Raw genomic sequence first — 15,179 nt, 5'->3', positions numbered from 1 at the left:
AAATGCCAAAAATATAAATATTGAAGGGTTTTTTTAAGGTTAAATTATATAAAATCTAAAAATATTGAATTTATCCCGTTAATATTTACACACACGTGCATCAAATATTATACCTAAAAAATAATATATAGATTATATTAAATTCACTATAATTTCGAAAGAGATAGAAAGTAATCTTGGCCCCTATAAATAAAATAATAAAAATGCAATTTTAATCCTTAAAGAAAATATATACTTCAATTTAACTCTTTTTTTTTTCTTTTTAAACTTTTGGTTCTCCGTCCAGGGACATCACTAGAGAGGGCATGCGAGGGCCATCACCCCTCTAAAATATGGTGAAATTTCAATATAGTCCATTTAAAAATCATGTAATTATAAATTAATATTTAATAAAATTAGACATCAATCTTCAAAATTTTGTAAATCAATTTTAAACCTTAAAAGAAAGTTCTAATTTCATCCTTATCTCCAGAAAGTTATATTTTTACCTCCACCCTGATAAACCTAATCTATCAAATCATACAAATAGTGTGACCCTTTTGAACTCAAAATAGGCTAATTCTAGTCATTTCAAAAAGGGGGTTTTGATTGTTGGTATGAAAATTATGTATTCTAGATAAACAAGAGGCCATCACAGCTAAAAATTAAGAAACTTAGAGATGGTCAACTTTGTTTAATCTTCACATTCCTTATCCAAAATTTTCATATACTAAAGTTCAAAACTTTGAAAGCCCTTCTCAATGGAACCCTCTGGAGCCCTTAGAAATTCAACTCAACCCATCCCCCTTAAAAACTAAACCCCCTCCCTTCATCACACCATCAAATTTCCTTCATCAAAAAACCTTCTTTTTCCCTCCTTTGCTCTCCCTCCAAACAAGTCCTTCCTTTTGTTTTGCCTTGGAAAAAAAAATGGGTACTTTAGTGGGACATGTTGCACCGGGTTTTGCATTTTTTGCACTTGGGTTTTGGCATCTTTTCAATCATATCAAGCTTCATGCTTTAAACCCAAATTCATACACATCTTTCCCATGGTTCCCAACCTTGAAATTTAGGTACTTGGAGCTGGTTTTGATCATGGTTGGTTCATCAATCTCCATATCAATGGAGCTTTTCATTGGTCCAGAAAAGCATCAACCTTTTGACACTGATGGAACCATCCCATCTAACCATCTTCATAACTTTGAACACTCAGCTATATCAATGACTTTCTTCATATATGCTGCTTTTGCCATAGTCCTTGACAAAACTAGCATCAATATCGACCTTATGTTTAAGCATAGCTTAACACAATTCCTTGGAGCAATTGCCTTTGCCCAACAGCTGTTTCTGTTCCATCTTCACTCAGCTGATCATATGGGAGTTGAAGGCCAATACCATTTGTTATTACAAAGCGCTATAGTTGTGTCTTTAGTCACAACTTTAATGGGAATTGGGTACCCAAAGAGCTTTATGGTTAGTTTCATTAGGTCTCTTAGCATTTTGTACCAAGGGTTATGGCTTATGGCCATGGGGTTTATGCTTTGGACCCCAAACTTGATCCCTAAAGGTTGTTTCATCCATTTAGAAGTGGGGCACCAAGTGGTTAAATGTTCAAGCGATGAAGCACTTCATAGAGCTAAGTCATTAGTCAATATAGAATTTAGTTGGGCTTTGATTGGTGTTACCATTTTTGCTATGAGCTTTTATCTTGTTTTGGTCAAATTATATGGTCAAAAAGTTGAGTATTCAACATTGAAAAGCCATGAAAATGATCACTTTGAACTTGGTGAAGAAGAAGAAGAAGAAGAAGACGTTGAATCTCAAAAGGGAAGCAATAAACAAGGTGAACCCACCAAAGGGTTTATTCACATGGGAAAAGGGTATGCAATTATGGACATTGAAAGGTAAAGGGGTTATTATTATTATTATTAGAGGTGAAAGGGGGTATTTTTTTAGATGTGTCAATTAGGTGAATATTTGTGTACAAAGGTTTTTTTTTTGGGGGGGGGGGGGGGTTCCTTTGTCTTTGATTAAGCTTTGCAATAATTTTGGGGGCTTAATTGACAACAAGAAAAAATGTCTTGTAGGGAGGGTTTGGGGGATAAAATTGAAAAGAAAACAAAAGTGTGTTGGTGGTGGTAGGGAAATATTGTTTGGTTTGAATTTATGGGGTTTGGGGTTAGGAGGGGTTGATTTCATTGTGATTGTATGTATACACAAAGTAAACAAAAAGAACATATATATGTATGTATGTATATTATCTTGCAAGCAATGACTAAAAGATTTCTTTTGCTTTACTTGGGGTTTAGTCTTTTTCTTACGAAAATAATCTATCTTAATTTTAAATCAAAATTTTCGAATAAATTTGATGTGATGAGTTAATTTTATATTAATTCAATTGAAATAAATAATTTTAAAAATAATTATTTTTCTAAAAAATTATCTAATATATTAAAGGTATTAACATATAATGTCACATTCTCATTTTTTTTCGAAAAAAATTAAATTTAATTTTTGTAGTACTCTAAAAAGATACGTGGCATTCTCTAAATCGTGCCTCTAAAGTTTTAAAACACCACAAGTAATTTTTAAAGAGGTTAAACTATAATTTTACCATTTTGAAAGAGCTAAATCTTAATAAATTTATGTTTTTGTTATTTATATATAACAAAAACAACGTCACATTCAAAGTAATCATCGACCATAACAAGAATGCTGAATGCATGCAATGAATTCAACATAGTTATTATTGATTAAGGCTTAACTTTAATGAAGAATTTGATGGAGAATCTTTGTGTTTTCTCTTTTTTGTTTGTTTGTAAAAAAAAAAAAGTAGGTTTATAGATACTTACACAAGCAAGAAATTAACAACCCCAAATTTATTTTTCTAATTTCTTTTTGTTTTCTTACAAGAAAAGGATTTTGATTTTGCCACCTTGCTTTAACTCAAATTTTGGGATTTTTTTAACTTGTGTGCTGGCTTGATTAGGGGTGAGCATTCGATCGAATCGAATCAAAAATTTTCGAGTTAATCGAGTTTTCGAATCTCATTTTATCATCCTAACTTTATTTGAAGTTTTCTCGAATCGAGTCGAGTGAGATGGAATTCGAATCGAATCGAATCGAATCGAATATATTTGTTCGAGTTAAATTTTAAAAAATAATTTTGGGTCCTTGTAACCATTGTCACCCATCGTAATAAAATTTGTCCACCTTAATCAAATTTTTTATTAACTTTCATTACTTCATAATTTATTTATTAATTTTTTATATATTGGTTAGCTTCTTTGTTTGCTTAGTTGTTTCAATTATCTTCAGATTCTTGTCACTATGTATTTTAGAATTAAAAAATATATTAAATGTAAAAATATGATTTTTTAATAAAAGTTATTTTAAAAATAAAATGTGAAATTGATACCAATATAAAATTTTAACACGAATATTTTATGGCATAATTAATATAAATATTCAATATGACTAAACAATTCAATAATATAAATAATATAAAATGTGAAATTTAATTTAATAATATAAATAGTAGATATAAATAAAATTATTGCTATTTATGTTTAGTGATTTTTTTTGGATAATTTTGATTTTTTATTTGAGAGTAAAGGGTAAGAAATAAAAGTTTAGGGGAAAAATAAAAAAGTTTTGGGAATAACAGTTTGAGGGAAAGTAAATAGGTGGAGTAAAATTTTGGAGGGAAAATATTACAAAAAATTGGAGGGGGGAGGGTTTGGGATAGATGAGAGGTGAGATGGGAAGGGAATAAAAGTTTTAGGGGAAAAATGGGAGGGAGTAAAAATTTTGGGGGAAAATAAAATGTTTTGAGGGTTTTTGGGAGTAAAATTTTGAGAAAAAATAAATGGGAGAGTAAAATTTTGGTGGGAAATGGATTTTGGGTAGATTGGGGGGTTGGAAGGGGAGAGGAGTAAAAGTTTTGGGGGGAAGTGGGAAGGAGTAAAAGTTTTGAGGGAAAAGTAAAAAGGTTTGGGAGTTTGGGGTAAAAATGTAAAATATTATAGTTTGATATTTGAATTATTCGAATTATTCGAATTCGAAAACTCAACTCGATTCGAACTCGAAATTCGAAAAAAATTTGAGTTGATTCGAATAACTCGATTCGTTTAACTCGAAATTCGAATTTTTTTTCGATTTTTTTGAGTTGAATCGAGTTTTGCTTACCCCTGGGCTTGATGGTCGATTAGGGTGTTTATCGCCCATATTAATTGCGTTGTTGTTAGAGTTGTGCCCTCCTCTTGTAATTCACAAAAAAAAAATTGAGATTTTGCCACCTTGCTTTAACTCAAAATTTGGGAAATTTTTAACCCGTGTACTGGCTTGATGGTTAGGGTGTTCACTACCCTTGATGTGGCCTTGGTTTGAATCACATTAGTCGCATTATTGTTAGGGTTGTGCCTCCTCTTGTAATTCACAAAAAAAAATTAAAAATTTTCCAAGTAATTTTGCTTTTTGATGAGATACATCACAACCTTGTCCCGCGATACTTTTATTTTTAAGAATTTAGTTTATTTAGTTTTTAAATTTTGAAATTTAAGTCTAATTGTTAATACTATTAAAATTATTTTGTTAAATTCAAATTCATTATAACACTAGTTTTTTAGTTACGAGGGTACTAAGTGAATACTTTTTTATTCAAAAATGTTGCACCAACAAATTTAATGACAAATTTTAACGATGTTAACAATTGGACTAGAAATTTGAAATCTAAAAAGTAGAGGGACTAAATTCAAAATTTGAGAAAAGTACAGAGATTGATGGCATACTTAAGCCAAATAGAAATAATATGTGATGTATCATCCGTGTATAAGTTTCGGACACTATCAATGGATAACAACATGATACCTCATCATTGTTTTAACAAAGAAATAATGGAAGATTTAGGGTTTGTATCAAATTTAAGCTTTTAAGTTTAGAGTTTGGAGTTTATATCTAACTTTGGGTTTTGGGTTTATGTTTAAATAAAGTTATTAATATTTATTTGTAAGTCCTTCACTATTTTTTATTTCATCGATGATAAGGAATCGTGTTAAAGTTCTTTGGCGGTCTGCAAGACTCATACACTAACAGTACATCAAATATTCTCCCAAAAATATATATTAATATTAATCTATATACTATATATTGAACATTTGATTGAGTTAGTATTGTAAGTCAACTGGATATCAACTCAGTTGTATAATAACGAAAATTCTCTTATTTTACAAAGTAAACTGTATTATTTTGTGAGTGTTATTATCATTTTATATATTTCATATATAAAAATATAAGCACATAACAGTATTTGAACTCAAGCCTTTATATATTTTAACATTTAACCGAAACTTTATTTGTTATTTACATCATTTTTTTATAAAATATATTTGTTATATAATTAGTTTTTCACCCACATTATGAGTGTATCATAATCTAGTATAAATAAAGTGTTATTGTTTATTTTTAATTAATAAATAAGGTTTAAGTATGCCATAAATCCATGTACTCTTCACAAATTTAGAATTTAGTCCCTTTACTTTTCAGATTTCAGAATTCAGATTCAATTGTTAACATTGTTAATTTTCTTTTTTGTTAAATTTGTTGGTGTGGTATTTTAAAATTAAAAAGGTACTTATTTAGTAGCAGTGTAACTAAAAAAATGACATTGTAATTAACCTGAATTTAACAAAATAATTTTAATAGTTGAACTTGAATTTTAAAATCTGAAAAAGTAAAGAGATTAAAATCATAAATATATAAATATAAAAACTAAAACCTAAATTTTTAAATAGTACAAGAACTTATTGCATATTTTAACCCATTAGTATACGATGATGATAAATAAGTTACAACTTGCAATTGACAAGTTAGATTTAAGGATAATAATAATGAATATTAAATGTAGGCCACAAGCCATTGCTGGTAGTCAACTGTTAGGAATAAAGTCAAAGTTATGAATATTAATTCTTTTTTAAAGAAACTCATTATAAGTTTCGATTATATCTGCTCTTTTAGACATAACATCTAGAACTATCTATAGTCCATTCCCAACCTATAAATAGGAAGTAACGTGCTTCAGTGCACTCAAACTTACATCTTCCTGCATCGACAATAATACACATGCCAATCGAATTAAGATTCAATTGACATAAATATTAAATTTTTCATTTTAAGGGATCAAGACTTCTGTCACCTCACTGGCGTCATCCCTGATTGGGTCATTTGAGCAACTCTATAAGAAAAACGTTTGAAATGAGAACACTTTCCTAAATACAAAAGAGCCACCACTAATTTCATTACCCTACATTGACCTTATACATCCTAGACATGGGTGACCATAACACCCTCTCAATCTCTGTCACTCAATTTGTTGAGGTCCTAATCGACTATACGGCACGGAATTTTCAATTTATTCAATTCATCTAAGCCATGAACTTTCTCTCAATTAGTCTTTTTTTCAATCTTAAGTCCTTCACTTGACCAAATATTTTTATAAATTTAACAATTAGATCTATTTTAGTATTTATATTTTTATCCACTCTGATATTTGAAATTTACAATTATGTTCATTTTAGTATCTAAACTTAGATTCTATAAATGTGTGATAACGTGGCACAGACTCAGGATGTCATGTCATCACCTGAAAATTAAAAATATATAATATAAAATATTTATAAATTTTTTGAGTTTTAAGTGATGACGCGGCACAAACTTAGAGTTTCATGTCATCGTACTTTTACGAAATCCAAATTCAATATCAAAATAGAATTAATTATCAAATTGATATATTAAAATTGATAAAAAAAAATACAAATATTTACAAAATTCAAAAGCAATCATGTAATTACTATATAAATTTATATATGTTAAATAAAATAAAATAGACCCATCAAAATAAATTTTATATTTTTATTTTTAACATAATTTAATACATTGTCAATTAAAAATAAATTAAGATTGTATTTTAACATTTCATTTTTCCCATTTACCATTTATAAACTTTTTAAATAAATTAATTTTCTCTACAATCCTTCATCATAATAATGTTAAATTTCTCTCTATTTTTTTCTTTGGAAACCTTTCACAATTTTTTTTAATAATTTATGAATTGTTAAATCAGTTTAATCATCAATTTTCAGTTTAATTAATCTGACCGATTCAACCATCAACCAAACAATAATTAAAATTACATAAAAGTTATAGAAATCGATTCAACCATCAATTTTTATTCTAATTTTTTGCTTTTTTTTACTGTTTCTAAGCAATTCACTTAAAAACTGATTCAACCTGTATATCTAAATCGATATACTAACCGATCCGATATGGTTCAAATAACACCACCCTTCCATTACTATTTGCTTACTTTTTTTCTTTTTTTTTTGGTTGCTGCAAATAATAAGAATGCCTAGAAATAATTTTAGCTTTGTAATGCTTGCAGACAAGGAAGCAGATGACCAACAAAAAGTTGGTTTGGTCACCTAACCGCGTCCAACAACTAAAGCCTGCACTCTCAAAGTGAGAACTTTATGGTGACTTTCAAGTCAATTAGATGGAGCATCAATGTTTTTAAAACCGGATCGATAGTATTTATATTTTAATTATGAATTAAATATTAATTCATTTGTCCAAATCCGACTTGCAAAATTAAAGATATGCCACAATATTTATTTATTTATTTTTATCAAAATACAACAATAGTTTTCTCTCAAAATAAAATAAGACTTTTGTCTCATATTTGTGTACGTACGTATGTAAGTCAAAGTTCAAGACTTTTTATGATGCTACATCATTTTAAATGATACTATTAATTGTTTTATAGGTATAATTTTGTTGTCATACATTTTTAATGACCTTTCTCTAAACTCAACCCAACCCGAATAATTCTCGAATCAAACTAGTCTCAAAACACGATTTTGGAAAAAAAAATCCGACCCCGTTGAACCGATTCAGGTCAAAACCCATCGGGTTTTTTTGCCATCCCTATGTAATAACAATAAACATTATAGGACCGAAACCATGTTCATTTCTGTAATTTAAATCCCAAGTTGCATCTCTAAAAAATGCATCCCTTTTTATCCAAATCCAAAAACTCAATCCGAACCCAAATTAACCCTAAACCCTAACTGACCAGAACTCAAAATGGTTCAATCCCAAAACCATAAAAACCTGAAATAACCATAACAAGAAATTACCTAAATTCGCAGTAACTCCAGAAAAACTAAAGCCTCAAATCTGAATGGCCCAAACTCGAAATGATTCAAACGGATATGGTCCAAGCAGAGATATTCAGCTAGGGAATGAGTAAGCAGAGTCAATAAATGCATCTAAAATCAGCAAATTTGAAGAAAATAATTTCTTTTCTATTCTACTTTTTTTTCCTATATTTAACATCTTCAAACAGAAAGTCTAAATCATTGAAATATAATCTCCTGATTATGGCCGTCTTAAAACAAATTAGTCAAAATGATTACCTACTTTACTCCGACTGAAGCCATCAAATCTTCATACTCGGGATCACTGTCCTGTTTCCTTGCATTTGCTTTACCACCTCCCTGGTGTTGAGATGCCCCAGGAACAGAAGTGGGAGAGAATGGATCATAAACTTGCTGTCCGGCAGAATGGCCCAATGTAGACCTAGTGGACTGTGGGAAACCACCGCTGGAAAATAGGGGGTTTGGAGGTGCGAAATTTCCCGGCCTAGGTGGCAGAGGTGGGTAATGCTGTTGATGTTGCAAAGAGTGCCCTGGCCTAGAAGGAAAGGAACCGGCAATATTGGGTGCTTGGGGAGGTGGAACAAAGTTTCTCAATCCCATTTGTGGAACTGGATTAGGACCGGTGCCCGGGAATGCTGGAGGTCTGGCAGACATGGCATGAGCAGCGAGCTGTGAAGAAGACATGTGAGTTTGTGGCAAACCCATCTGGTTGCCACTCTGTGGCCTAGGAAACACTTGCATTCCTGATTGGGGAGTGGAATTGGGCACACCAAACTGGAAAGGTGGAGCTTGTGGTGGTTGGAGGTGAACTGCTGATCTGGGGGCCAGACTATGTTGATTTGCAGCCTGACTGACTGGTCTTGGAACCATTGGATAGGCTGGGCCCTGTGTTTGGTGAGGTTGAAATGTAAAATCCCCTGAACTTGACTGTTGTGATCTAGCAGCTATTGCTGAAGGTTGATTTATGGGAGCAAAATTTGCCATGTTTCCAGGAATAGAACCAGAACTTCCTCTTGGCAGAGATGGTGGCAAGGACGTGGATGGTACTTGTGAGATAATTGGTCTAGATAACATTGCTGGATTTAGAGATGGATTTGGCGGTTGTGCCATGGAAATGGTAGGTAAAGAGGATTGCATTGGTGGTGGTGCAGGCACTAGTGGAGGACCAGGACGAAAAGGCAAGGATGGATGGTTGACAGGTGCACTGGTTAACCGAGGACCAGATTGCCCAGTTGCAAAAGAAGCTGACATGTTTGGAGGGGCAGAAGAACTCAACGCAACAACCGGCCGTGGAACTACAGGATGAGGCACCTGGGATAGAATTGCAGGTGGAGCCAGTTGCCCTACATTGCTCAGACCTGGGGATGCAGAGTTGGCTGACCAGCCTGAGGAGCTTCCTGCAGGTACTGCTGGCTGCTCTTTTAGCAGTCCCGATGAAACACTAGATGCAGTTTGGGGAAACAAAGGCATCGACGGTCTAGGGCCAGGGAGTGGCCCCAGAGCATGGGGCTGGTTTCCAGTAAAAGGTAGTGAAGAAAAATTGCCAGGTTGAGAAGATGGAGGATTGGGATTCGGGATAAGAAAATTTTGAGGACCAGTATGACTTAGAGGATGCATCGGAGGCATATATGGCTGTGGTTGTACTTGTCTTGGAAGTTGTGGACCAGATGAAACAAGGGATGAGTTTTGAACAATTGAGTTGTATCCAGCTGCAGGAGGTGGCCGTGGCCCAAAGAGTGAAGACGGGTTTGAAGGTGAGGACTGTGCAGGTACAGAACTATTGATAACTGGTGCTGAAAAATTCAGCGGCATAGAGCTGGTAGGGAACCATGAATTCTGATATTGAAACTGACCTTGTGGAGATGCTAGTGTAAGTTGTGGCACTTGCTGATTTAAAGCAGCATCAGTCACACATGATACAGCTGTGTCAGGGATTTGACTTAGAACATTCACATCATTACAAGATATCGCAGGCACTGAACCAGTACCTAAATTTCCCTGCAGAAAATATATGAATAATAAATATCACTTGTTAATCTTCTTCTTTTTGGAGAATTTTTCTTGATGTTCAGAAGGATGAACTCACTGATATTGAACTAACTAGCAACTCAATCAGCGCCACCGCTCCATCAACTTTCTCAAAAGTGTCAGCTGATAGATGAACATACAGCTCTTCATAAGCATCCTGGGTTTCATTACCATCGGGAGTAGAAATTTCAACCTGAGGAAGAAATACTAGCTATAAGTCAATAGTGATTCAAGCTTCATAAAGCTTCTATCTAAGGCAAGTTAAGTAAGAAATATAAAAGGCTTCAGCTACCAACAAGTATCGGGTGTAGTGGTAAAGCACATTGTACTCTCAACGAAAGAACACGGGTTCAGACTTTAGAGATGGCATTGTTGTGAGGGGCAGCACCGAGCCCCGAACATGAACCGTGAAACAGACAGAGAGAATACCAAAAATAAAAAAATAAAAGGCTTCAGCTCAATTAACTAGACAACATTATATTCTCCCAGCCCAAAGAATTACCTTCTCTCCAGTATTTGCTTTAATGCCGTAAACTTGTACTATAGCTCCAGTTTCCTGATTTTTAAGATGAATGGTAAATTATAAATTTGCCCTCAAGAAGAACATCATGCATATGTACATACATGTATTACATGAATGACTGTATGGATCTGCACAGAAACCATAATACGTACCTTTTCTAGTCGCTTCTTAGTATCACTTCCGGGACCAAATATTAGTCCAACAAAATTGCATCCAGGATATTCCTTCACCTGCAAAGCTAATATAGTATCATAATATTCAAGTGTTGAATGCACATAGGCAAAGAATGAAAGAAAATTATTAATATTAGAGAGAGAGTAGCTTTGTTATGAAAGTTGGAACAAATTTGAAGGTTCCCATAACAAAACAGTATAGCCATTAACTGGTCAAATTTGTCTATATTTGGAACACAATTGACACAAACACCACGGCTTATCTGGTGATAAGATATGAATCATAAGCATTGCAGCCTTCTTAACCAACATATGAACTACACTTTTTGATACTATCGCTAGGTTATTTAGGTTGAAAGTGTCTCACAATGCAACTTTCCAAAAGGAAAATACAAATACAAGTGCAGTGAGGGTCAAAGCCATAATTTTCACTTTGGGCGGGCAACAAGATAAACATGATGCATATATTTAGATCAAAGGGAATGCATGTATAGAATCAAAAGGCAGAAAAATTAAATGAGAACATTGTTAGGCACTACAAATGCTGAAAAATATCAAATATGTAACTCAAAAAATTTTCATACAACTTTGATCAGCAAGATTGCCATTAACTTCTTTCAGCAGTACAATAAAAAAAATGCAGGAAAAGGATGACATAGGAAAATTATATGCGGTAATATGTCAGTATAAAAATGGGCTTACAGGAATGGGAACTGTTGCATCTTTCAATAATGGTTTATAATCTGCCGGTGCTTTGTAACTTGGATTCAATTTTAGTATTTCACCTAGAAGTCAATAACAAAATGGTGAAAAACTGAATAAATTTGAGAAAGAGAAAAAATTATCATCTAGCAAAAGTTGTCAGAGTTACCAATAGCCTCCCGTCTTTCAATCTCCAAGAGTTCTAATTTCTGCATTCACAAATTCTATGTTAGTTAGAAATATAAAATCCTCAATAAGTCAATAGAATAAAAAGATATTAACAGAAGGTGCAATATTAACCGTCTTTCTACCTCACTTTCAAGTTGAGTATCAGAAGTGCTTTTAACCATATTCTGAGACATGAATGGTGAGTCTTCAGTATCCCTGGCATCCAGATTTCCTGACTTCAGCTGTTGCGTAATCTGGTCCACCCGAGTCTGCTCAAAATATGGATCAGCATAGAGGACCTAATATCACTTAATGGCACCTGGAATGTGGAGTTTTGATGCTAGGGAATCGCAAAGTGGACATTGGCATTTATCACCCAATGGAAAAATAAAGGAAATATTCGATTGCCATCAGATGAGCAATATGGAATACAATCCAGGGCTACAAATGCCTCCAACTCCTCAGGAGAGTTTAAACATATTGAAAGAACTTCTAAAATTTAACACTTAAAAGTTCAATATGCATTTGCAAAATGACTCCAAAATGCACTTGTAAAGGATGGCTTAAATACCTGATAAGCTAAGGCCCTACCCCTTCTAACAGCAGCATCCTGTGTTGGATCAGGGCCCCATTTTGTTTTCCTCTGAATCTGGTCCATATTATCTTCATTGGCAGTAGCATTTCCTCCGGGTTTTTTACCTCCTCGGAAAATAGGGACCAGTGAACCTGACAATTTATTTTTAGGTATAACAAAGCCAGTCTTCGCAGCAAACCTTGAGACCTTTGGGCCTGTAGTTGATGCAGTGGATGAAGTAGTTGTTGCAGACATATTGGTAATGTAAGGTCCAACAGCAGATATCTGGTCAACCTTTGTACTCATCCTGTCTGCTCAACAAGTTCCTACTGCCCCTGACATATGCACGTGGCATATAAAATTAGTAGAGTTGGGGAGATATCCATTGATATGGTCAATTGTCAAAGGAAAAAAAGGGGGTAAAAAAACTGCCAAGCACCAACTAATGATGATAAAAGGAATCAGATAAAAGATTTTGTTTAGCAGTCAATTATTCATTTAATCTTAATGTAAAATCTTAAAGTATGATTCAATAGCTCCAAGACTTCAAGCCAAAGTAGGGGTACTACTTAAGATAAAAAATTCATCATTTAATGCATGTATTCTCTTAAATCTTTCACCGCTAGACCTTGAGCTTGACAAAAGAGAGCTAAATGCAAGAGAATTTGTAACATGAAAAAGAAAAAAACTTCTAGAAGAAAAGAGCTTATCTATATTACCGATATAATTGCCACAGAAAAAGGTAACTGCACCAATCTTATTGTTTCAAATGCTAATATATATATATGACCAACAAGTGTTGGGTGCAACAGTAAGGCACATTACACTCCCAAGGAGAGAACGCAAATTTGAACCTTGAAAACGACATTGTTGGGAGGGGCAGCCATAAACCCCGAACATGGAGCATAAAAAGAATATGAAAGATACCCAAATATATATGAGTATATCAGTTGCTATCACTCAACAGCTGTTCGAGGTTTGAACAGTATGCTATAAGCCCATAACCCTTAATCCAAATACTTTAATCAGACTCATTAACTTGCTGGAAGCCAAAATAGTTTTTTTCTCTATTTCTCTTTTCCCCTTTTGAATGGGAAAGGGTGCATTGAGCTAGCTCTCCGAGCCGGATACAAGCACCTACTATTGGCAACATGTTCTTGATAAAAATTCTACTGATTACAAACAAGCAACAGCAAGCGGGTTTACTCATAACTCCATTCCTACAAAAATTACTTTAGAAAGTCCAAGCAACCGGGTTTTCTTTGTAATTCAAACTATTTATTGGAGACTCCAAATTGATTCAGACCAGGAACCAATAGCAAGCAGTGTAAACCAAAGCAGATTTACTCATAAATTGATTAAATTCCTTCTTCAAATATCAAATTTACTGACCAAAACCAAATCATTGAGTAGAAAAAACAAAAAAAAAAACAAATAACATGGAAATGACCATGCCACGATTACATAGTAATCATAATTCCTCGAAATATCAGTATTATTTTCTTTCCCAAAAACAAATTCGCAAATTTTCCTTCTTCTTTTTTTAATTTACATTTACTCAGATATCAATCAAAACAGTGAATAGGAAATGAGAATCCCAAAACGTAAAAAAATGGAACTTAACAGTGCAAAATTAGATAAAGGCAAAGGTATGAAGCGTACCTAGGGTTTAACGGCGGAGGAACTGAGTTTAACCCTATGGGCTTTCGAGTTGAACCCAGCGGAGCGAGACAAGCAAGGTGTCGGAGCATAAAAATGGAATAACGTTGTGAATTTTGATTACCCAGCGATCATCGTCAGCAAAGGTGATCGGTTATGGCTGAAGATGATGATAAAAAAATGGGCCGAAAAATTGCCCAATTTTACTACAATTAGGTTATGAAATTTGTCCTTTCTAATTTTTATAGCCCATGGGCCTATCTGAATAGGGATTGAAATTTGAAGTGTTCTGTAATTTGGTCCCACCTAGCCCAAATTTTGAAAGGGTAAATTATACCCAATGTCATTAAACTATTAATAAGTTTACGTTTTAGTCACTTAACTTTAAAATGTTACAAAATGGTCACTGAACTATTTGAAAGTGACTTAAATGAAATTTTTTGAATAATTTTGTGACCAATTTGTAACTTTTTTAAATTGAATAATCAAATTGTAAACTTACTAATATTTAGTGACCTAGGTGTAGTTGACCCATTTTGAAAAAACGGATGAACTAATCAATCAGATTGATGAGATTCAGTTCAATTTGATTCAATTACTTTTCATATTCACTTTGATATCTAAAAATATATTTTTTTTTGAAAATACAATAAATTAAAAACTCTTGTTATTTAAACCGAATTGAACTGACTGATCAATCTAATAATTTATCAGTTCGGATATAAAGGGTTGAATCGATCTTTGAATGAATAGCTGGAAATAGGTAAAAATTTGAAAACTAAACCAATTGTTAAACCAGTTAAATTGGATTTATATTTTTTCATGTTTTTATTTTAGTTAATTGGATCAAACATGCCCAAACTATAACCCTCGTTTTAAAATGGTCTTTATATTTAAAATATTTCTAATTACATTCTCAAACTATTATTAAAATTATATCAATTAGGTCATTATGTTACTAAAATCATTAATTTAACTGTTAAATGACATGTCTATTCTTATGTGACACGATTTAAAATGAAAATTTCAATGAAAAATGAATATTGTAAAAATGGATGTTTTAGAAATCTTAATTTTGAGGCTTTCAAGGCTTTTACAAAAGTTGTATGGATTAAATATGCCAAAGGTCATTGTACTCTTCTGAAATTTAAAATTTAGTC

At 32.9% G+C, this 15,179-nt stretch overlaps 2 protein-coding genes across 4 annotated transcripts; one reads left to right on the top strand and one right to left on the bottom strand.

Moving 5' to 3' along the window:
• Positions 1–654: 654 nt before the first annotated feature.
• LOC107938360 (transmembrane protein 45A) lies at positions 655–2,276 on the top strand. The gene has a single exon (XM_016871486.2). It carries the CDS (start codon positions 910–912, stop codon positions 1,885–1,887), a length of 978 nt encoding a protein of 325 aa, XP_016726975.2. The 5' UTR covers positions 655–909; the 3' UTR covers positions 1,888–2,276.
• A 6,041-nt stretch (positions 2,277–8,317) lies between these two features.
• On the bottom strand, positions 8,318–14,224 carry LOC121220152 (splicing factor 1). 3 transcript variants are annotated; one of them, XM_041099416.1, is made up of 10 exons: positions 14,023–14,178; positions 12,358–12,695; positions 11,930–12,055; positions 11,788–11,827; positions 11,619–11,701; positions 10,896–10,973; positions 10,723–10,776; positions 10,279–10,413; positions 10,046–10,190; positions 8,318–9,901 (listed from the first exon to the last, which is right to left on the bottom strand). In XM_041099416.1, the coding sequence occupies exons 2-10, from the start codon at positions 12,664–12,666 to the stop codon at positions 8,451–8,453; spliced, it is 2,421 nt and encodes an 806-aa protein (XP_040955350.1). In that variant the 5' UTR covers positions 12,667–12,695; positions 14,023–14,178; the 3' UTR covers positions 8,318–8,450. The 3 variants fall into 3 exon arrangements, with proteins under 3 accessions (XP_040955350.1, XP_040955348.1, XP_040955349.1); XM_041099414.1 differs by having other exon boundaries at positions 8,318–10,190; positions 14,023–14,224; XM_041099415.1 differs by having other exon boundaries at positions 8,318–10,190; positions 12,358–12,689; positions 14,023–14,184.
• Positions 14,225–15,179: the final 955 nt, after the last annotated feature.

Source organism: Gossypium hirsutum, chromosome D08 (assembly GCF_007990345.1).
Source record: "Gossypium hirsutum isolate 1008001.06 chromosome D08, Gossypium_hirsutum_v2.1, whole genome shotgun sequence".
Lineage (NCBI taxonomy): Eukaryota > Viridiplantae > Streptophyta > Magnoliopsida > Malvales > Malvaceae > Gossypium > Gossypium hirsutum.
Note: the sequence above shows the minus strand (reverse complement) of the source record. Positions and strands in the feature narration are given on the sequence as shown.